The 21,971-nt window shown below is 39.5% G+C and overlaps 1 protein-coding gene across 3 annotated transcripts in view; it reads left to right on the top strand.

Moving 5' to 3' along the window:
* SH3D19 (SH3 domain containing 19) overlaps positions 1 to 21,971 on the top strand; it is an 82,756-nt gene that overhangs the window by 48,217 nt on the left and 12,568 nt on the right. For all 3 annotated transcript variants that reach the window (XR_009747452.1, XM_061476625.1, XM_061476631.1), the window contains 5 exons: positions 461 to 1,450; positions 13,431 to 13,538; positions 16,953 to 17,065; positions 19,265 to 19,323; positions 21,569 to 21,833. Coding sequence is in view for 2 of the 3 variants with exons in the window: in XM_061476625.1 (XP_061332609.1) it covers positions 461 to 1,450; positions 13,431 to 13,538; positions 16,953 to 17,065; positions 19,265 to 19,323; positions 21,569 to 21,833 (1,535 nt within the window). In the remaining variant the exon portion in view is untranslated. The remainder of the gene's footprint in view (positions 1 to 460; positions 1,451 to 13,430; positions 13,539 to 16,952; positions 17,066 to 19,264; positions 19,324 to 21,568; positions 21,834 to 21,971) is intronic.

A 21,971-nucleotide genomic window follows, 5' to 3' on the forward strand; every position in this document is an offset into this window, starting at 1 on the left:
AGAACTACCACTGCATTCATGGTGAGACTGTAATTAAATCTGGGAAGTTTTGCTCGATTCAGCCACAATGGCAATTGCTTTGCAGCCAGAGGAGCTCAGGTGTCCAATCAGAATAGCAGCAGTGTTACACATTCAGATTGCAAATCTTGCAAACCAAGCTGAGGAAGCTACTATACTGTTTTTTGGTCTAGATGTTGCTGGCATGTCCCTCATGCTGCAAGCTAACAAGTAATTTTGAACTCACAACATGTAGGTACCACACACTGCAGCAACCTCCAGCTTCTTCCTAGAGTTTGCCTATTTTTTCATTAATCTTTATAGAAAGAGAACTGCAGTTTCACAAGCAGCAGTAAGTTCTGAATGAAAATGATCATGTTTACCACCCTGAAGGCTGACAGACAATAACGTAAATAAAGTGTTCTGGAATAGATAACTGAAACCTTTTCTTTTATTTTAACAGGGCAGAGTCCTCTTAAGCCTCCTAGGCCTTCTGCATCTCTCCTGAATAGGCCTCCTTCAGAAAATGAGAATCCCTTAATAGTCTTTGAAATTTCTGAAGGTCAGAGGTGCCAAGAAAATCCCAATGCTGTGATATGTCCTGTGCCAAAGCCAAGATCAAGAAGCAATCTCAGACCTGTGGTCAAAAATACTGAAAGTGAGAATGACAATGGAGAGGAAGTGAACCAGTCTACCACAAAAAGGCAGCAACCTCCAATTCAGTCACCTGTCTTAGATGATAGCTTACTAGACAATCACTTGGTAATGGACAGCATGAGTACAGAAAAGAGCCAAAATAGCATTGTTTCAAGGATCAAAGTTTTTGAATCCCAAGGAACTAATGATACCTCAGGATTAACAAAAAAGCCAGAAATTGCCCCTCGTTTGTTTGCCCCAAGACCTGTTACTGCAAAGAAGCCAGTAGTTGCTCCAAAGCCAGGGGTAAACAGAATTTCAGGAGACTGGGATGCATGGACAGAAAGCAAATCAACACCTTCCAAGGAATTGCAGCCTCAACCTGAAGTAGTTGTGAGCAGTGTTGTAGCCAAACCTGAACTGCCAAAGAAGCCAAAACCTGGCCTCGTTAAAAGTAGTAGTAGTGATTTTCTTGATGCAAGGAGTGGATCAGTTGCAGAGAACAGTGATGGACAAAAGAAATTTCCTGTTCCTGCTCCAAGGCCTCTTGTTCCTAAAAAGTCATGTTATGCGGAAAATCCTGCCCTTTCTTTGGCCTCACTGAAGCCGATTGCTGCTCCCCCACGGGCTTCCATATCTGCCCAAGACAAAGGTTTCAAGTCTCTGGGGGAATTGTCGTCTGCAGCCAACTTCTCAGAACCTGCTTTGCAAAATAAACCAGATGTGGAAGGAGATCTGATCAGTTTTGATGATGACGTTTTGCCCCTAAGTCCAACTTCCATAGTTAATGATAGCATCAGTCCTGAAGCAGCAGCAGGTAAGAAGAATTATTTTAAACTCCCTGTGGTTACTCTTTGGAGGTGTGTGATCCTGTGAACTATGTCTACCTGTCTTGACGGGGTTTATGTTTGTATACAGAAATCTTGGGTTTCTATTATGTCAAGATCACTGTGAAATTACTTGGATTTTGGGTCTTGGAAGGTTCCAAGGAAGTATAAATCTCACAGCTTGTGCTGAATTTATTACTTGATTACTAAATAATGATAAAAATCTTAATGTTACATGCTAGATGTCACCTCCAGAATGTATCACAGTTCTCTCTGGGGAACTTGGGATATCGTATGTCTAGACATTTAATCTAACTAATTTATTTGAGTGCCTAAAGTTCTGTAGTGGAAAGCTAGTCATCTAGAGAAGCAGTAATGTTTGTAGCATTTAAGGGAATTTGTGATCACACATACTGGGATACTCTGTCCATCTCACCAGTGACTACTTTCTCTTCCGTATTGTCATGCAACTATATGCTTGCTACGTTGTGGTTTTTTAATAAGTGAAAATAGTTACTTTGTATGGACAGATTAATTACTACAGTCAAATCCCTTGCATAAACCTTGTTTGATTCCATTAAACACTTGAGGTCGATTTTTGTTAAATGTTGTTTTAGCTAGTTTAAGATACAGGTGGGTGTTGGGCTGTCATTAAATTCTATAGCAATAGGTTTTTCCCTCTTAATATTGAGGTATGTCCTGATGTGGCTTACCAGCTCCATTGCAATTCAGGGAGAGTTCTGCCCTAAAACAGGTGAACAGGTGATGCGTCACAGGAAATGCTTGTTTAAGGAAGTAGCTATGATTTTTAATCTTTTCCTTCTTTTTTTTCTTTCTTTTTTTTTTTAAACCTCATGTATTTGGTTTGTGTGGTGAGGTTTTGGTAGTGAGGGAGCTACAGGGGTGGCTTCTGTGATGAGCTGCTTGAAGCTTCCCCTGAATCTAATAGAGCCAATGCAAGCCAGCTCTGAGATGGGTACACTGCTGGCCAAGGCCAAGCCCATTGATGATGATAGTAGAGCCTCTGGGATAACACGTTTAAGAGTGAAAAGTTGCTGCGGGAGAGAGGGACCCCACACTAGAGCAGGGTGAGAGTGTGAGGAGTCCTCCCCTGAGGAGGAAGGATCTCAGAGACAATGTGTGATGAACTGATCAAGCCTCCATTCCCTGTCCCCCTGCATCGCTGGTGGGGAGGAGGTGGAGAAAATTGGACTAAAATTAAGCCTGTGAAGAAGGGAGGGGCAGGGAGAAGATGTTGTAAGATTTGGTTTTATTTCTCATTATCTAACTCTGATTTGATTGGTAATGAATCAAATTTTTGCCCCAAGTCAAGTCTGTTTTGCCCATGACGGTAATTGGTGAATGATCTCTCCCTGTCTTTATCTCAAACCATGAGCCTGTCGTCATATTTTCTTTTCCCTGTCCGGCTGAGGAGGGGGAATGATAGAGCGGCTTTGTTGGACACCTGGTGTCCAGGCAGGGTCAACCCACTACACCTCATTTATCTTTAAGCATCTCAGTTTTCAGAAAAGAGGAGCATAGATACTGTGTAGTTGTCACAGTAAATCGATATTAATGGTTGCTAATAAATGTGCTTTCTTCACAGTTTGTGGATTATTTTGTTAGATGAAGTTCTGTTTTCTTGTTTCTCCTCCATATTGACATAAAACCCCCAAGACAAATATGGAAAGTCCCTTGAAGCCCTAAACTGTTAAGATGGGTGTATTTGGATGTACAGATATGAGGGAAACTTACGAAAGCAGTGAAATAAGGCAGCTGAAGATCCTGCAGGAGAAGTGATTAGCTCAACAAGTCTATTTTTCTCTTGAACTGACAGATGCCAGGAGCACTGCAGGTGCTGTACCAAGCTGTGAAGGAGGCAGGAGTACAGGATGACTAGAAATGCAATTTGTACTTACATCAAGGAAGGGTATGACTAACAGTGTCTAGCTGGGAACAGGTTCATGCTGGTCATGTCTGGAGACTGGAGTCATGGAGCAGCCATTGTGCATGTAATGGTTTTAGGAGAAAGTTGTAAGCGTGATGGATGACTCTTGTTTTCTGTGCATTTAGGGTAAACCTTGATTAATAGATGCAGCAAACAGTGAGAAAATGTAACTGTTCTAAGTAGCAAGCAAGAAAAGAGAATACTTACCTTTTGAAAGTGCATAAAAAGGAAAACAATGTTTTGGCAATGTACACTAAGACCACCTTTCTCCCAACCTGGAAAAATCAAGTAACACTAATTCTCTTAAATCAGAGGTTGAGTGATCCCAAAAGAAAATCACCTGAAAAAACAGCTGTCACAATGAAATGGTAAGAATGCCAGTCTTCATCTTTCTGGTTGGTGTCCTAGGTGGTGTTCTTTATTCAATTAAGAAGAGAATACCTTCCATTCTCATGGTTGCAGAAGAATTATTCAGATAATAGTTTCCTGACTTCTTGAGTCACCTGTCCATGATTTTATTCATTCAGTAAAATGGCATCTTCTCTGCAACCCCTTCTTACCTACTAAAGAGAGAAAGGTCTGACAGCATTATCACTTCTACACTGTAAAATTAGGATTCATTCCAGATTTTGGAGGCATTTGTGAGTTCAAGATCATCTCTTGTACTCCTGATTACTAATGCTGTGCTATGTCCTGACAAAGCACCCACAAGGAGAACCCTCACTTTCTGAAAAATGAGGCAATGCGGAGCACTTTCTCATGTTCCCATAGGAATGGCTTAGGACTTGCAAGATGAATCCATAGTAAAATGTTTTGTAAAGGCAGGAAGAGAAGCTCTAATCTTGCTCCCAGTTCCCCAGACTTTTGCATTTCTTACATATTTGTCATTGTCATCACTTAGCAAAATGACAGTGCTCGGCTTGTTGTTATGGCAACCATAGGAAAGGAAGGAAGCTTTTATGCAGCAGTGTTTGAAACTAAGCACCAACAGCTTGTTTGTCGAAGAGCAGTGTTACCTTACAGATTACAGCATTCACAAAACTTAACTTTTTTTCTGATACAGCACAAACACATCTGGTAATCAGACTGTAATGTAAATAGAACTGGATGGATCAATCACTGCTGCAGCTAGTGTCTGATGCAAAAGTAAGAAGGTGCAGTTGATGATGAGAAGGGTGCAGAAGTTGAAGTAAGCATGTGAATGCAAAGGTGAAACAGGCAAAACAAATTCAGACTCCTCACAGTATTTTAGTTAACTGATATAAGGCATCAGCTTCCTCTGACAGAAGGTTATCATCATCACAGTATTGAAAGATATTTGAATTTTATATATTTGCTAAGATCAACAGTGTTGGTAACAAAACATTTTATAGTTTCACCAATTTGTCATTATTTAACTGGTAGTTTAACTACCAAAGCTCCAGGATGATTTTCTTCCAAGTTTACCTCAGGCAATAACTTAGGTGTCCTCAGTGTTTGACGGCATGTCCAACAGCACAGCTGTTAGTACTTGCCCTTATCCAAACATTAATGATTTTATCTTTGTCTTACCCATAGGGAGAGGGGGAACCATTCTGGTGCAAATAGAGACTCTGGGTACTGAAATTCCTTTCAAAGCTTTCGGCATCCAGTCTGCCAGCTGAAGTCTGTGAGAGCTTTGGAAGCTCAACAGCTCTGAGATTTAGAGGTGAGCTGTGGCAGAACCTTGAATCCAACTCACGTATCTGATGCTGGCCCAAGGGAAGTGCCAGGAAGAAGTCAGGAATGACAGATCTGTAGAACTGCTCCTTTCATCAGCAGCCAAAAATCGATGCCAGTTTTAGGTGCCATAATTTTGGACTCAGAGGCTAGGGATAATGTTCAAAGCCATTTGTATCCTAATGAAACTACTCCTCTTCAAGTCAGTTATTTAGAATGTGAAGGCATCTGTTTGGGACTCTAAATCTTGAGGTGCTAATGCTTTGATGACAGTTGTGATATTGGGATCATCTGGGGTATTTTTATATTTCTCTTATAGCTGATAACAGGGATTTGTGCAGTTCCTGAAGGTTAAAACTTTTGGTTGTCTGTCAGGTGGGCTCTGTTCTCACTAACTCATTTTTACAAAGGCTTGGAAATAAAATCCTAGTGCAAGTTGAACTGCATGTAAATTCTGTGGCTTCAGAAGATGCATGATTTTACCCATAACTTATATTAGTTGCTATGTTAAAGCATATAGTGTGCATGTTTGCTAAATGTTCTCATAATGTCTATTTTGGGTAAAGAAAATAAGATAATAGTGCATTTAAAGTGCACATTTGAATTAAAACCTGGAGGTGATTGTGCTGGAATGTTTTCATTCCTTTTTGAACGCGAAGAGTTATTCTTCTGTCTCATCTTCTCTCCCTCTCTAGAAGAGCGTAAAATTCACTGATTGTTCTATGCCTCGTATAGCAGAACTCGGTTTAAGCCAAATGTAGTTGAGAGAGAGCCTTACCTTACCAGCAGGAGACAGCTCTCTCTTGCTATCTTCCTTATATTCATGTATTTCAATTCTAACAGTAATACAACTGCTACATTTTTTAACTGTTTTTATCTATCTACTTCCTCGCAGTTCAAAAGTTCATTTCTGTCTGTATAGTGAAAAAAACCCTCAACCAAATTAGAGCTGCTCTCCATTTCAATGTATTGTTCCTTCTTGTGGCAACTATTCTATGATTCTCTGATTCTGTGAATGGTGGAATTTGTGTGACATTGCAGTCAATTCAGAAAAACTGCTGTTTGAGTAACTCTAAAGTTGTCTGCTGTGGGGATATTGCCCAGCTGCTTGTTTTTAATTGCTTCCTCAGGAAGGAAGATTAAAAACAACTGAAATAGTTCTAACTTGTAGATTAGCCCAGACATATGTCCAAAATAATGCAGCTTTTCTTAGGGCTCTGCTATGTCACTTCAAATTACTCTTGTTGGGGTTAAAGTTACCTGTCTCCTTTTTTACTTACTACCAAAAGTATCATCCACAGGGAAGAGTAAGCTATCTCATCCATTTTAATCTGCCATTTGGCTTAAACACATCACAAAAACAGGTATACCTGAAGGCACACTACTTTTGGGTGGAGGAGTGGGGGTATGGGTCTGTGCTGTGTCCTGTTGGTTGACCATCTCCAGCAGAAGTGGTAACAATATCCATTAATTCTTCAAATGTTACAAATATTTGCTTAGTAAACAGAAATTGGAGCCTTCATGGAGATTGTAAGCGACTCCACTGTTATCACAGCAGAGCGCCTTATATCTAGTTTCAGGAAACAAATATGGTTTTTTAAATCATAGCTACATAATAGATGAGGAGCCCTTTAGGTTGTCAAATGCAAATAATTTTGCTTTTGAGTTCCATGTCCAGAGATTCTATTAAATGGTAACACACAAGTAATAATATTCTTGATAATAATTGTCTTCTTTGATGATTATATCTGTTTATTTTACAATCACACTTAAAAAAGCAGATATCCTTTGACCAGAAAGATTGTCAAAGAACAACAAAATCCTTATTTAAAAGAAGTGGTTTTTTTCCTTTGCTGAAAATATGTGAAATTCTTGCAAGAAGGTAAATATTTTAAACAACATTATACATTTCCTTGCCCTTCACATTTTGAAGATTTTGTATGCCTCACTGCTTTCAATCACCAGTCCTTAGCTTTCGAGATTTCCAGCTTGCCTGTTTGTGGCACTTGAATCTCTTGCTGCTGAACAAACATCCATTCACCTGGCAAGAATGGACAAGGCTGTGTTTCTTAATCTCCAGGGTAATTTGGGGGGTTGTTTTTTCATCACCCACTGTATGTCCAAATACTCTCTGGCATCCAGTTTTTAAAGTTAGAGCAGGTTATGCAACCCATTTCTAACAACATGACCTCATGGCTGACCTGTTCTGGGCAGGAGGTTGGATTAGAGACCTCCTGAAGGCTCTCACTCTCTGAACTATCCTAGTCTTACTTCAACCAGCAAAACAGATTAATGGTGTAGGAGCAGCCTCCAAACTCTCACATGCAGGTGTACACAGTCCTTTTGTGCAGAAGACGGTGTAATTACTATCACTTTTACTACTACGGACAAACCAGCAATGACCCGAACAGGTGTACTTGTAGATACACACAGGTAATAAGTGTGGGCATTCCCGTACTTTCAGAGAGAAGTTCTGAAAGCGCTGAGAAGGTCCATTTATATCTGTCTCTGTGTACCATGTAGCACTGTAGTTTTCCACACCATAAAAGCTTGTACTGCCATTAAGTGTTACAATAGCCCAAGAAATTATGCTATTCTAATAGTAGATTTTATTTTATCTGCTCTCCAACTTTCTAACACTGTGGACCTGATATTTCATTGCTCAGTTAAGGACATCTTGCATTTTCAATAAATACATTTAGGTGTTGCATCTGTTAGCATTTTTTTTTTCCCTGTACTTTCCAGAGAAAATCAAACTCTACATCACTACTTGACTTCATGCACTTTTGTTGTACTGATGGCTAGGCTCCTTCTGCAAACTCCACATGTATCCTGTAAACGTCATTTACTGTTTGGATTGGATTCGTTCCTCAAAATCAGTGATCACTGGTCTTCAGTTGCTTTCCGTTTTATATCATATGTCAGCAGTGAACAGCGAGCAATGCCTAAAACCTATGCAAGTAGCTCACTACGTTTTGTCTGCTCTAAGCACCAATAAATATTGCTGGATAAATTATTCCTCTCCTGAAATCTTTGCACAACTCTTCTTAAAAAATCTTGTAAATAGGTGAGAAGTTTGAAATTTCTGTTTTGGCACCTGCACATAATGTTTCTCTGAGGAAAGATAATCCTCAAGATCAAACTTTCTGAAATTACTATGTGCTTGCTCTGGTGCTTTTGATAAAACAGCAAAAGCAGGTGCAGAAATAAAAACTAATGCTTTGGCAATGACATTGGAAAAGCTACTTATATGTAAAGGCTATTACATAGAAGAGATTTTTACCAGCCTGCTCAAATAATTGTTTGACTAAAAGTGCCATATCAGGTAAAGCAAATCTCCTTGGTCTGATGAATCTTTGAATGAGGCAGAACCACAGAGACTTCATAGCCTCTACCAAAATAACTGGGCTAGTCATGAAAAACCTCTGTGTAGACTGGGGAGAAGGAAATCTTAGAATGTTATGATAGCAGATTTACTTGTCTCTTTTCCGGTTTTAAGTCTGAAGCCATACTATGACTACTTCTGAATACCGTATTCCTTTTATTTGAGTGACCTGGTCTACTGTCCTAGTGTTAGGACAGTGCTGAGAAGCCTGAGTTTCACCTCAGCTTACTTTCAGGTTATGCACAGATTGCATCCTGAAAGAGCCTGCGTCTCATTTCCTCTCTCTCCCCCCTCCCAACCCCCTCCTTTTTTCTTTTTTAATTTCACAGTTTATTAAAAGATCGTGACCAGGTCATGGCAATTTTCCATTATTTGCAGAGAGAGCTGCAAATTGTGTGTTTTGAGAAATGTGTTTAGTCTATATTATTCCATCTCATCAGAAACAGCATCTCTAAGGATGGTGAACTATTAATTTTGGTGATGAAAATACTGGGGAAAACTGAGATTGGGAAAATTACTGGTGTTGGAATTTAGGTAGGGTACCTGCCTAATATGTCTATTTATAGTTGTTGTGATTTAGAACATCTGAGTGGACATCAGGTTTCTGGTTGTAGCATTTCACAATGCTTCACCCCATTCCTCTTTGGGATGACATCTGTCAGGTTTCCATTAAATCTCCATCTGTGTTACTAGGAGGGACCTGTTATTGAAAATCTTCCTCCAAGTATGGGTTAATTATGCTTCCACAGACACCAGAGTGGTTTCATGGGGCTAGGTTTTAATAAAACTATTCATTGATGAGGGTTGGCTCTAATATGTGTTCCTGGAAGATGCCAATAACAATAGTGTTCTGTGTGAAGAGAATGTGTGAGCCTTGCCTTTAACAGCTGATTTAGGTCTTTTAATTAAACACTGAAAGTAGACACAGTTGTGTACTTCTGTAGTGGCAAGTGTTGTAATGTTAGCATCAACACCTTTCATATTACATAGCTCTCATGTACTGAGAGTGCTTCTGGCTGGACTAAGCATCTTCACAGCAGATATCACTATTCTGTGCTTTTAGCTTTCCACATCTGATTTGTTTGGAGATTCCCCTTTTTCCGGGGAGGTTCTGTTACTGCCTTATTACCTCTTGCTTAAAGACTACCAATAAATATTTCAGAAAGTTACCCATCTGTCCTACTCATATGGGAAAAGCCTTGTGTTTGCTCTGTAACCTCCAAATTCTTTGTTTTAAACAAGGATTGTAAATGAGAGTGTGGGGGGGGAAAAGCCATCTCTCCTAAACTGGTAAAAGAAAGAGATGATATTCAGTGTATTTGAATACACAGCTTTCATTTGTCTTTCCTGTGAACAAGCACAGCAATATATGTTATCACATAAACCTTTGAAACAGAAGCTGTAGAGAAATGAGACTAAGGAAGCTGTAGAGAAATGAGACTAAGGAAGAAACAGGCATTAAGCATCACTGAAAAAGTTTAATAAAAAAAAAAATCAATACAAGTCTGCTGATATGTGTCATGAAAAATGCCTTGCAGATTAATTTCCTTGAACTGAGAAGCTTTAAATGAGTATATTAACAATTCTGGTTTCACACCTCTGTGAATTATGATCAAACGATGCCCAATTGTTGTTAAACAACATAAAAATTTGATATGTTGTCAGTCCCATTGCACAAAGCAGCACAGTTGTTTACTCAGCCAATTCCTGCTGCAAACCCAGCACTGGGGAATGGAATAACACAAACAAGGTAATGAGTTTTAAACTAATTATGAGGTGACAACAGTATAACTGAACATACGATAATGAGTGGAAAGCTAAGGTTCATCAAATGGTTTTCTCAGCCTTAGGAATAACTTTCCTCAGACTTAAAAATTACTTCTCAGATTTATTGATGTAGAGAGCTCTGCCAAGGATTGAATGGTCAAGAAAACCATTTCTATGCATAGCAGTGATTAACAGCTAACAAACAGTAATTTTGTGTGATTTTAAATCTCCTGTAAATTTACAGGAACACGGATATCGGATCGATTATTTTGGGTGTTTAGAGCATTTCAACTTGGCCGCACAATGTTTATATTTTTATAAGATGGAGGTTTTGGAAAGTTGTTTCTTCATTGTTCACGCAGAGCTTCCTTAACCTCTGCAGAACTGGACCTGTGTGCTAGTGTGTTTCCTACAGTCTGCTGTTTGAAGCAAGGAGCCTGTGACTTAGCCCTGCTCACTTTTCCTCTGCTCACTCTGTGGCTCTAGCTTCCCAACAGGCCAGGGCAGCACTGAGGCTCCATGGCCCTACTGCCTTGCCAGGGTCACTCCTCAGATCTGTCATAGAGTTGCCAGATAACTGAAAGAGCAGAAAGTCCAGGTTCGGTTTTCTTTTTTTGAGCTGCACTGAAGTCACTCTGAACACTAGCGTAAGAGTTAAGATTAAATAATGCTTTCTTAATGCAATTCAAATGTTAGCATTGTAGCTGGCAGACGTAAGGATAAAGGAAAAAAGGAAAATTACAACTGCAGGTTTCCTCCAAGAGTGGGGTTTTTGTTTCCTGTAGTGACCATACTGCCAGAATGCTTGCACCCCTCTTGTGGTCTGTGTTTTAGTCCACTAGAAAAACCCTGGCTCTGGTGCAGCTTTCATGGAAGGGACCTAAACCTTTTACTGACTAGTGCTAAACCGTAACTGAAGATGTTAGTTATACCCTTACCTTCTAAAACATTGTGGGTTGCCTGTGCCAGGTTTTTGGGTGTGCCAGTGTCTTTGGAGACAATGCAATGGAGTTATCTTCTGCCTGGAGGGTAACAGAGCTTATTGTTAACTATAGTCTGTATACCTTTAGGTGTAGACAAATCATTGACCTTTCAAGGCCAGGTTGGATGAAGCTTTGAGCAACCTGGTCTAGGGGAAGGTGTCCCTGCCTATGGCAGGGGGTTTGGAACTAGATGATCTTCAAGGTCACTTTCAACCGTTCTGTGATTCTATGACCTGAACTGTAAGCTTAAAGCTGTTGTATATGCAGGTTGACAGAAGGAATTGAGGTGCTTTGATTAATGATTAAGATGTGGCATGAAGGTACCCAGGCAAATTTCTGGGAAACCTGTAGGCAGGTAGATGTCTTGACTTTGAAAAAGACCATGGCACAGACCGCCATGGCACACCTGTACGTGATGGATGTGCCTACAAACAGAGCTTTGAGCAAGGGGCTAGTAGGAGGTGAACATCTGAGCAGGAGTAAGCATACACAGGCCCTGCAGCATGTTGTCCTTGCTACACTGCGTGCTGGCAGCAGGTGCTAGGGAGGGCTGGGGACATGGACAGAGGGGACTGCAAAGAGAAGCGACAGCAGTGGTTGGGGGAGTTGTGACTGCCAGGTTGTGTGCATGCGGGAGGGCAGTCCATTACACTGTAATTCAGCAGCTCAATATGACACTGTGTTTTCTCTCCCTGAAATTACTTTGGGCCTATTTTATGTTATTTTTGGTGTTACATTATCCAAGTGTCCACTTGAATGCAAAAACCTGATGCATTCAATTTTGTGTCAAGGTCTTGACTATAGTTTTCCGACAGTTCCTATGGATAGTACCGTATCCCTAATGCCTTTCACCTCTAATTGTTTACGGCTTTACAAATGGTACTGACAGTATCTCAGAGTGGAAATTTATCAGAGCCACAGCGTCTTTGTGTTGATCTGTAAGAAATCATGATTTTGTATTACATAATTTTTAAAATTGGGGGTTTTGTGTTGAATAAAAAGTTGTATCAAATACAGGACTTCCAAATTTATCAAAAAGTGTGACAGTACTTTGGAGCAAGGGTATGTTTTTATAGAAAGGCCTGAAGAATTTAAAGAGATGCCCAGCATACCTCCTCTCTGAAACTCTGACACTCCATAAATAACATCTCATTGAGCTGTACGTCTTAAAAGGCCACCAGAGGAGATCAGACTCAGTTGTTGGGGCTATGAATATGTGTCATGGAGAATTTATTATCTGGAGCCCTTCTCCAGTTTCTTCTTCACATATTTACAATTGTGTTAAGCGTTGTTTTTTTACTGCAGTTTTTGGTAATGTCAGAGAAAATGTGGCAGTTAACAACAGAGAAGAGATCTATAGGACGTATTGCTCTTTGACATGAAGGTGTACTTGAGAAAAGAACCCATTGATTTGGATTTTATTTATGTCTGAGTATTTCTACAGCTGCGTTCTACATGCACATATGTTCCCATGCCTATTAATAAGAGACCAGTGCTTAAGTTTACGAAGCATAGAAAACAGTGCTCCTATCTTACCGATGGAATGACTGAACAGGCTTGTAGAGGAATGAGTGATACAGGCAGGGGCAGAGCTCAGGCATGGCTTCCAGTTCTTGGTCTGAACCAGTCTTCTGCTTGACACCAAGTTTATAATCAACAATATTATGCAGAATCTTCCAGAGAATTAGTTGTTCTACAGCAAAAGCATTTTGTAATCAGTAATATTTAAATGCATTGTTTTGCTTTGCTTTGTTTCTGTAGGCATTTTATCTGCTGCAGTGCTGACTGTTTAGCTTTGGCAAGATTTTATTGATTAAAACTTTTTAGTGAATGTGTTCACAGCTATGTTTGCATATTAGAGCTACTGCTTTGAAAACGTTTCCCTAAAGCCATCCTGATTTCAGGTCCCTATTAGGAAGCAATGCAGTTCCTCTTGTTCAATGGCTTATGTAATGCCGGAAAGCATCTGGAGCATGTTTATGTGTCAACCATGAATGCAGATGTACAGAAAAGACATGTTATTTGCAAAGAGCTGAGTACTCTGTTTGCATCATCCTGATTTTATTATTATTATCACTTTCCTGTGCGAAATATCTAAGTCCTCAATAGTGAAATCAATACCTAGTGAGATTTTGTTCAACAAATAAATATTAAATGGGGGGGGGTGTTTTTTGTTTCTTTCCTTTTAGATCCATTTCAGTTCCTCACCAAAAGTGAACCTGCAAAGGAGCAAACTGTTCAACCACTTATAGCCCGGAAACCCACTGTGATCCGAATCCCAGCTAAACCCGGGAAATGTAAGTTCTCTCAAATTGTCTGAGAAATCTCAGAAAACCTTTTTAACTGTGACTTACCATTTACTTCATTGTGTTGTTGTTTATTACCTACATTAGCTACCAAGGGAATTTTACAATATAGTTTGACAAAACAGAGGAGCCAACCTAAGGGCTGTGGTGGGAAGGAGAAATAGCTAGGAGTCATGTTCCGCTCTCCCTGCCTCCCACCTCTCATCTGGCTCCCTCCTTTGCACTAAGTTTGATGTCCCTTGCACCTTATGGAGCTAGTGCATAGCAGAGGTGAAACAGTGGGGACTTCTAAGAGAAGCAGCAGGGAATAACTGGAGGAGACCTTTTTCAGCAGAAGCAAGCTTGTTTTGTCAGCTAAACCATATCACTGAGTTGTACCTTTGGTCAAATTCACTTCTGACATCAGCTGAGGATATTTGACTGCTGCTCCCGAACTTCCTGAGAGCAGGGCCCCCACTTGTCAAAGGAACAATATTAGTGTATTAAACTTTGCTTCAAATACAGCTGGGATGTAAGGATAATTTTCACAGATTACATCAAATAATTTCCCTTGACCCTGACCCTTGTGAAATTTTAAATCTCTGGCCATTTAAGCGATAGTGTTTTGGTAGCAGTTGAGGAGATAAAAATGGCATGTGAGAACTTAGATGCAAAGACCTGATGTGTTCAACTTTGTGTCAAGGTCTTGACTATAGTTTTCTGACAGCTACCATATCCCTAACGCCTTTCACCTCTAATCCTTTACAGCTTTACAAATGACACCAAGAGTATCTCAGAGTGGAAATTTATCAGAGACACAAGGTCTTTGTGTTGATCTTTGTATGCAAGAGTACACTCTTGCTTCTCTTTAGCCTTATGTTTTATCCTCAAAGCTTAGGGAGAAATGTCATGAGATAGCTCTTAAAACTCGTATTTCAAAATCATGTTTTAGTACACTGACTAGGTGTAGAGCCAGTTTGTAGCAACCAGATGTCCAAGTGGCTTTTCTCCTAAGATTTTCTCTCATTATTTCACAAGTTCACTTCTTCCCCTCCTCACCCCACCTCCCCAGTGCTAAAATACTAAGATTTCTTTTCCTCTGCATAAATGAGAAATGCATTTGAAATTATTAAAAATGCTGAGATGACTGAAAATAAAGTTATGAGAACAAGTCTTTCTGTTAATTATGATCTTTCTGATCATAGATAAAGGTTTTTTTCAGTTGGAAGAATACATTTACGATCACTGTAAAGAATCCAAAACATAATTCTTCTCCAGAAAAAAAATGGCGATTTCCATTTTTTGGGGGGGGGGGAAAGGAGAAAAAGACCTGAGAATTTTATTTACTTTTTTTTTCTTCCCTGAGCTGGATTCTCTATTGAACTTGCAGATAACTGGTCCCTTGCTGCTCTCTAGTGGTAATGGAACTTTCCACAGGAGACTGCCGCCCATACTGAGTTGCAATTATCAGGGGAGCGCGAAGGACTGCTTTATGGGAGGCTGTAGCTGGAAGATGGATGTGGAGGGACAGAAGCAGGTTCCAGGAAAGCAGAGTAGTCATATGTCAGTAGAAATGTAAAATGTTAAAAGTAAAAAGATTAGAAAAGTAAGTTGCACTTACTTGGACCAAGGTATAACATGGATACAGTAGGATTTACCTTGTAAGAGGGCCACATAATTGCAGTACAAGGAGTCTTTCACCATGTTGGGTGTGGAAGGAGATTAATTCTGCCAGTGACTACTGCAAACCTAAAAGAAATATCCCAAAACAACTACCAAAAACACTAGCAAAAAGGGGACAGAGCTGGATGCTTAAGAATTTGAACTCTGGTAAAGCACTCATTTAGCATTAGCATTTTTGTTGAGATTTCATTAGAAAGGAAGTATTAAACTTCCACTTCAGTTATTACACTTAGAAATCACTGAAAATAACACCTGCCTTCTAATTCTTGGGTGGTTTTTTTCTTCCTTTATTTCCTTTAATTATGGTCTTGTAAAGAGTGGAGTCAAGGAAATTAGGCCATCTGTATATATCAAGATTTGAAGTGGCATGAATAAATAAATCTCTCGTGCTTTTTATAGATCAATAAGGCATGATTAGAAAAGATTCCTCTTGCAATTACTGTCAGGTATTGGTTTTATTTTTCATCCATCAGACTAGCTTAGTAGAGTGATGAACTGCACTAGTTTTGTTTTTCCTGTTCTTGGTCATAGGTGGTCGCAGGAAACCAACATGGTAACTGTGAATTGCTTCTAAGAATAAGGGATTTATCCTTGAACTGATCCATTTTTAAACATCACACCAGTGTTTTATATCATAATAATGCAACTGAGATGTTAAAAACAACACTTCTCCTTCTTACAGGTTGTTTCTTTGAAAGTACTTTTCATGAAATGACCAACTGAATGCTTTCATTTGGATAGAATCTCTTTTGTCATCGATCTATAAATGTCTAGGCTGTCTACATATATTTTTACATAACTTCAAGACTGGCTGGAAGTCAGAAGAGCTGAAGTGTCTTAAGTTCTTTGTATGAAATTAATATTCTTGGTATACAAATACATTGTAAAATAGATGGCAGGGTTCTAATACGTAAAGACAAAATGATTGGTACATAGAGACAAAATGATACTGGCAAAACCTGTCTAAGTGCTTCCCAGGTTTCAGTGATTTTGAAAGCAGTACAATATATCATATAACTAGCAGGTTTTTATGTTCTTTATTGAAACTGAAGACATTATCACTTTTCCCTTGTAAGAGCTATACTGCTTCCTCTTCCATTTCCTATATTTGCTTAGCTCCTTAAAGACTACCAAAGAGCTTCCATCTCTGTTTTCTTTCTGTCACCATGAATTTTGAAGCAGGCAACAGTTTCTTTTCTTGCCTTTACCTTTCTGGAGATTCTTCCATCCAAGTCTCCTGATCTTTCAGGGTTACTTGAAATAACCCTCAGCTGTTTTCCAGCCTGAAAGATATTCCAGGAGCTGACAGCTGAAAAAAGTGAGCCAGTTTAGAAATGTGGCTGAGAGATGGTGATGGTGTTTCAGGGTATCCTGTCATGGGTCTGACATTCCCAAGGGTAGAAACTCTTCTACTCGTCTAATATTATATCAACAAGTATTGCAGCTGAAACCCTGAAACTCTAGAATAATTTACTGGTGTCCTGAGTGTAAAGTGAAGATCCATTATGCAGTATGGAAGGTACTCCTGAAATTAACCCCAGAGTTGCAATATTCCATTCATGTCCCGTTTTTCTTCACTAGTCTTTAAGTGTTCCTGCCCATTGGCTGCTCTGCCTTTCAGTAAGGAAGTTGTGTTCACAAAAAAATGGCCCAAATCAATATGCATTCCCTTACCTATTGTTGGTTCATGTGAAGAAGCTATTAATTAGACTTTCATTTGGGAACTTTTTGGGTTTTTTACAGCTTTAAATGAAATCCTGCATAGCCCTCCACCACTTCCTGCTGAAAAGCCTGTTGGGAACACCTCTGATATCGCAGTGGGAAAACAGAACAGTGGTGACCTAGTAAAAAAAGTGGTAAGTTAGGACTGTTTTCCTGTATTACACTTTGTCTGCTTTGGTTAACAGATCTCTTGTGACTCTCAAGCATTTGTAAAGTAAGTTATTTGAAGGACCAAAGGATTAAAAGAACTACTCAAAAATATAAGGCTTTTTTCTTTTAATTGCGTTCTCTGATTTAATCAGATAATTTAGACTGCTGTCAGTTCTGAAGAGTACTTTGTTGATTTTATTGAACTTTGATCACATCTATCTTCAATTTTCTGTATTTAGTAGCTGGAATCGGGATATTCTACAGTTTACTTTCAAAAGCATGGCAAAGTGTTTCAAAGTCCAATGAGATTTACATAGTGAAATGCTGTCAAAGTCCTTTAGAAATGTACTTTTTTAACTCCATACACATGGTACCTCTCAGTGTCTGTGCTAATTTCCAGGCAGAGGAAACTTCTGTAGATGAATGAAGCTTGCTTTCTTCAGCTCTTTCCTTCTAGCTGTTTTCTTCTGGTCCTGTTAGAGCTAGAGTAGAACCATCTATTTGGGAAAGTAAGGCTCTGCTCCTTGCTCCTGAGCACCTAGTAATGGTAGACATTGTAGCTGTGTATCCTATATGTCCTTTGACATGGATTTACAAAAGGGAATTAGAACAAACTAGAAAATGACGGTAGAATTTCCAAATATTGAGTGCTGTGATGGCAAGAATGACAGTCTTGGAAACCACAGGCAGTAAAAAGATAAAGTCAAATCAAAAGCCCTCACTAGCTAGAGAACTGCCATGAAATTTCTTTCTGGCTACTTCTGCTAATAGGATAAAGTGTTTTTTAAATGTCTTGATTGAAGAGGCTGTTCATAGAGGTTCCATCTTTTCTGAGTAATGCTGAAAAAATAACGTCCAATACAAGTTGTTAAATACCATTTTAAAGAATGCAATCTCAAAACTTTCCCAGTGTCATCCAGGTTATTGTGACCGGCATATGTAAGCCTCAGATAATGTTTTTAAGAAAAAGACTGCATCAAGTCCACTGAAACATTCACATCTTATCCTTGGAAAGATATGAACTTCTGTGCTTCTAAAACTAGTATTGTTTGTCAGTGGAAGCAATTAACCAACAACAGTAGAAATTGTTGACTGTAAGCAGTAGTTGGCCTAGATTTCTTCCTTTTCACACAGAAGGGGAATTTTTTTCGTATAACATCCCCACCTGAAAGTGGCAGGTTTCTTTCTAATCAGGATTGTTCAGCCAGGAACATTCATTTTGAGACTTAATCAAAGGTCAAAATTTTGTCACAAAATTCACCTAGGTATTTTCTAGGGATGAAAAATCACCAAAATTGTTTACCAGTTTTAAGAACATGTGTCGCTAATTAAGTAAACAAGACCATTCAGACCTATTGGATATTACTGGTTCAAAAAATGATACTTTTGAACCTAGATTCAGCACTCTCATTTACCACGCTGTTCCACAAGCAGCTGTGCTTGTTCAAAGGAGCTGGCAGTACTTTCTGGCATTGGGAGAACAATGAACAGCAGGAGGCAGAAAGGATGGTAACTTGTTAATCCACTGCTGTGGTCCAAGCCCTTCAGACATGGCACATGTTTCCCTCTGCTGACTCTGTTACAGGGTAGTAATCTCTGGCAGGGAGATGGGCAGCTGAGAGGAGTAACACCATAATGTGCCAAAGCAAAATTCACCAGGGTTTGTATTTTAGATCTCTAGGAAACATACTTAGATGCCTTCTTTAATGACAGCTGATGTTACTTGCAAGAGATGCTGTCCTGTGTGAGTTTCATTAATGTCATATTTTCTGCTTTAAGCCTATTCAAAGTGTTTCATCTGTCAAAGTTAGATCAAAATTGATGATGTAACTGCAGCAGTTGAAATTCTGTGGGCAGTGAAATTGTACATTTGTATGACTCTCCTGAATTTAGCTCTTGAGCCCTGACTCCCATGTGGTAGGAGAAGAGGGCTGGGTCATACTTAATGCACAACTCAAGCTGTGATTCACGTAGTCACCCAGATGATTTACATTTTTTTCTGTGTCCAACAAGACTTTGAAATGCTAGAATGCACCATACTACTTATCACTTTATTCCCAGACCTCTAGCAACTCCTGTTTTTCCTGTATGTAGCTTATAATTTAAGAAATGCATCATTTAAACGAGTTCATTTTTGTTCCTTAGGCTTAAAGAAGTGGCTTTTTTCTTTTGAATCTTTATAGGAGTCGGATCATTCAGAAAAAGGTGGAGTGCCTCAGCTAGATCCTCTATTACCCCCAAGGTAAGTGCAGTTCTTCAGTGATTCACTTAAAACTGATGTTTCTAAGTTAGTTTGCCTAGTTAGTCTCAATGTAGACACTACCAACTCTATTTCTAACTCAATAGGCTTAGGTAGGTAGTATGCTCACTAATAAATAGGCAGGACCAAATTGCTAGCTGATTAATACTTGTTTGTACGCTATTGGTATGAGCAGGGAGATTATAGGAGGACAGCTGTTTGGCTCTTCAGCTAATGTACAGTGGCTGCTGACAGTCATTCCTTTCTGCATCTTTAACCTTTTCACCCACAGCACTTGCACTTATGGCTGGGTTTGAGTGGTAAAGGAATGGAGGTGGCAGTTGCTGTCACCCTGAAAAGGGCAGATGCTGCGCCACTGCCTTCCCAGAAGTACTGGCTAGTTTATACAGTTCACTTCAGCTGTAAAATAACTGTGAAGATGCAGAATCAATGGTAACCTTAGGGTTTTTATTCTTTTGACCCAATAAGGAAGAAGGTCTGTGGAGGCAAAAGTAGCTGGACCAGCCTTAAATTCAGGTCCACTGAATGCCAGAGACAAACTGGAGGAAGATAAAGCATTGGCTAGCTAGGCCACTGTGGCTATCTCAGCATCTGCACTCTAAATCTGTGGGCTTCCTCTGTTGTGTCAGAATAAGAGAATACTTCAGCTATTAAACTTAGACTACCAATAATAATAAGTATTCATTAACAGGAAAGAATATGGTTGTACTCACAAAGAAACACCTCATTATCGTCCCTTATGAGCTTGCTGCTTTCCCCTGTTCTGTTTAGTGTAGCAGCATTCCTGATTCTCCTGAGGGTCTCTGGAACTGCAGTAAACATTTTGTCCTTTGTCTTTTCTGATCAAATGGATTCTTTTTTTTTTTTAAGTAAGCAATAATAATTATTTGAATTGCTTGTTAGAGTTTTCTTGTTTAGTTGAGTTGCGTTACAAATGCATGGGTTGGTTTGTTTAATGCAGTCTAACTTGGAATTTCCCATTTTGTCAACATTAAAAAAAGCTTACTTTAGGATGAGGCCAGGAAAGGGGAGAGGTGGAAGTTGAACAGAAGTGGATTATTTTTTTGAAATTGAAAAACTAATCCAATCTCAAATAGTAATGGAGAGCTAGTAGCAGGAGCATTAGTAGAACACTAGTGTCTTCTCAAGTTGTGGATGACACTCAAAATACGTCAGAAGGAGACTCCAGAGATCCACTAATGCACATTTGTTGTGCTTAATGATTTTTACAGACCCTTGAGGAATTCATGTAAGCAAATAGTTGTGCTGAATTACACTACATGAAAGAGGGACAACTGTAGCAGAAACCTGCAGTAAATGGCCAAATATTTCCCATTAATAATAAAACAATTTTGTATTTTTGGAATAGTGTTAGTGCCAGGGTTCTTAATAACAGGAAGCCAAAGTTATGTATACATAATGCTTGTTTATAACAGAGGTGATTTTTTCATTAGCAAATTATTGATTTGGCCACACTCTGATTCTAAAAATTGTGGCTTGGATGTACTCTATTGGCAGCTTTTTTTAATCAGTGCTCAGTAAGGGGGATTTTTTAGATTAATTACCACTGACACCTACTAGTTTCTGATTTTGGTTCTTAAACTACTGGCACACTAATGGAAGTGTGGTACCTCCAGCACTGCCAGAAAACTCAAGTGTTTTCACCAGTGTTTTCTTTCAGCAGTAGACATGAGTTGCATAAAAGTGGTAATTCTGCTATTGATGCCATAGTGCAAAGTGGTGTTATGTGTCATCAGTTTCAGTAGAGGCCCAGAAGTCACTTGAGATGACATCCCAGGGAATGAGCTAGTCTTATTGCTGAAGACCAGCTAGACCAGCAGAGATTCTCAGGGCTTTCACTAAAGCTCTCCACTAGAACAACTCCATCCTAAGGCAGCTTCAGACAAAGCTCTTTCTCAGGGTGGATTGCTGAAAGAAATCTGGCTTACGTAGTGGACTCTCCAGAAAGCTGGCAGGCTGTTGAGAAGTGAAAGAGGTGAGCAGACTTAGAAATACGTAGTCAAGCAATCTAAGGACTTGATCCTCTAGTTCCAGTATCTGAAGAGTTCATTTATTCCCAGAGAGCTTCAGGTACGACAAACTTTACAGTCCAGATCATCCTGAGTCATGTTTCCTCATTGCATATTCTATAGCTAGGCTGTGGTGGAGGATGAGGCAGCAGGCTTATTAATATGCATATTTCCTTTATGCTTTACCTGATTGTTAGGCCTATGAATGGAAAAATTATACCTGCTCGACCTCCCCCACCTAGAAGTGTTCCTGGGAGGCCACCTCCACCAAAACTCTCTGCAACCAAGACCTCGTCCCAGAAGGAAGCTCTTTCACGGTCTACATCTGACATCGCTCCTGACAGAAAAACCAGCAAGTTCAGATTGGGACCCAAGAGAACAAAAAGTTCAGTCTTTAAAAATTCAGATCCAGCATTACCTCCTAGACCTAAACCAGGTCATCCTCTCTACAATAAATACATGGTGAGAGTTGAGATATTCTGAGACTATTGGTCATAAACCAGTGTTGCTTTAAACAGCAGTGAAAGAGGTAGTGAGGAAGGCTACTATGATGTGGCTTTCAAAGTGTACCTATCAGCATAAGCTTCCTTAGAAAATATT

Source organism: Pezoporus flaviventris, unplaced genomic scaffold (genome assembly GCF_033815535.1).
Source record: "Pezoporus flaviventris isolate CSIRO_AGI_PZ_B2104156 unplaced genomic scaffold, CSIRO_AGI_Pfla_v1 ptg000002l, whole genome shotgun sequence".
In the NCBI taxonomy this organism is placed as follows: Eukaryota; Metazoa; Chordata; class Aves; order Psittaciformes; family Psittacidae; genus Pezoporus; species Pezoporus flaviventris.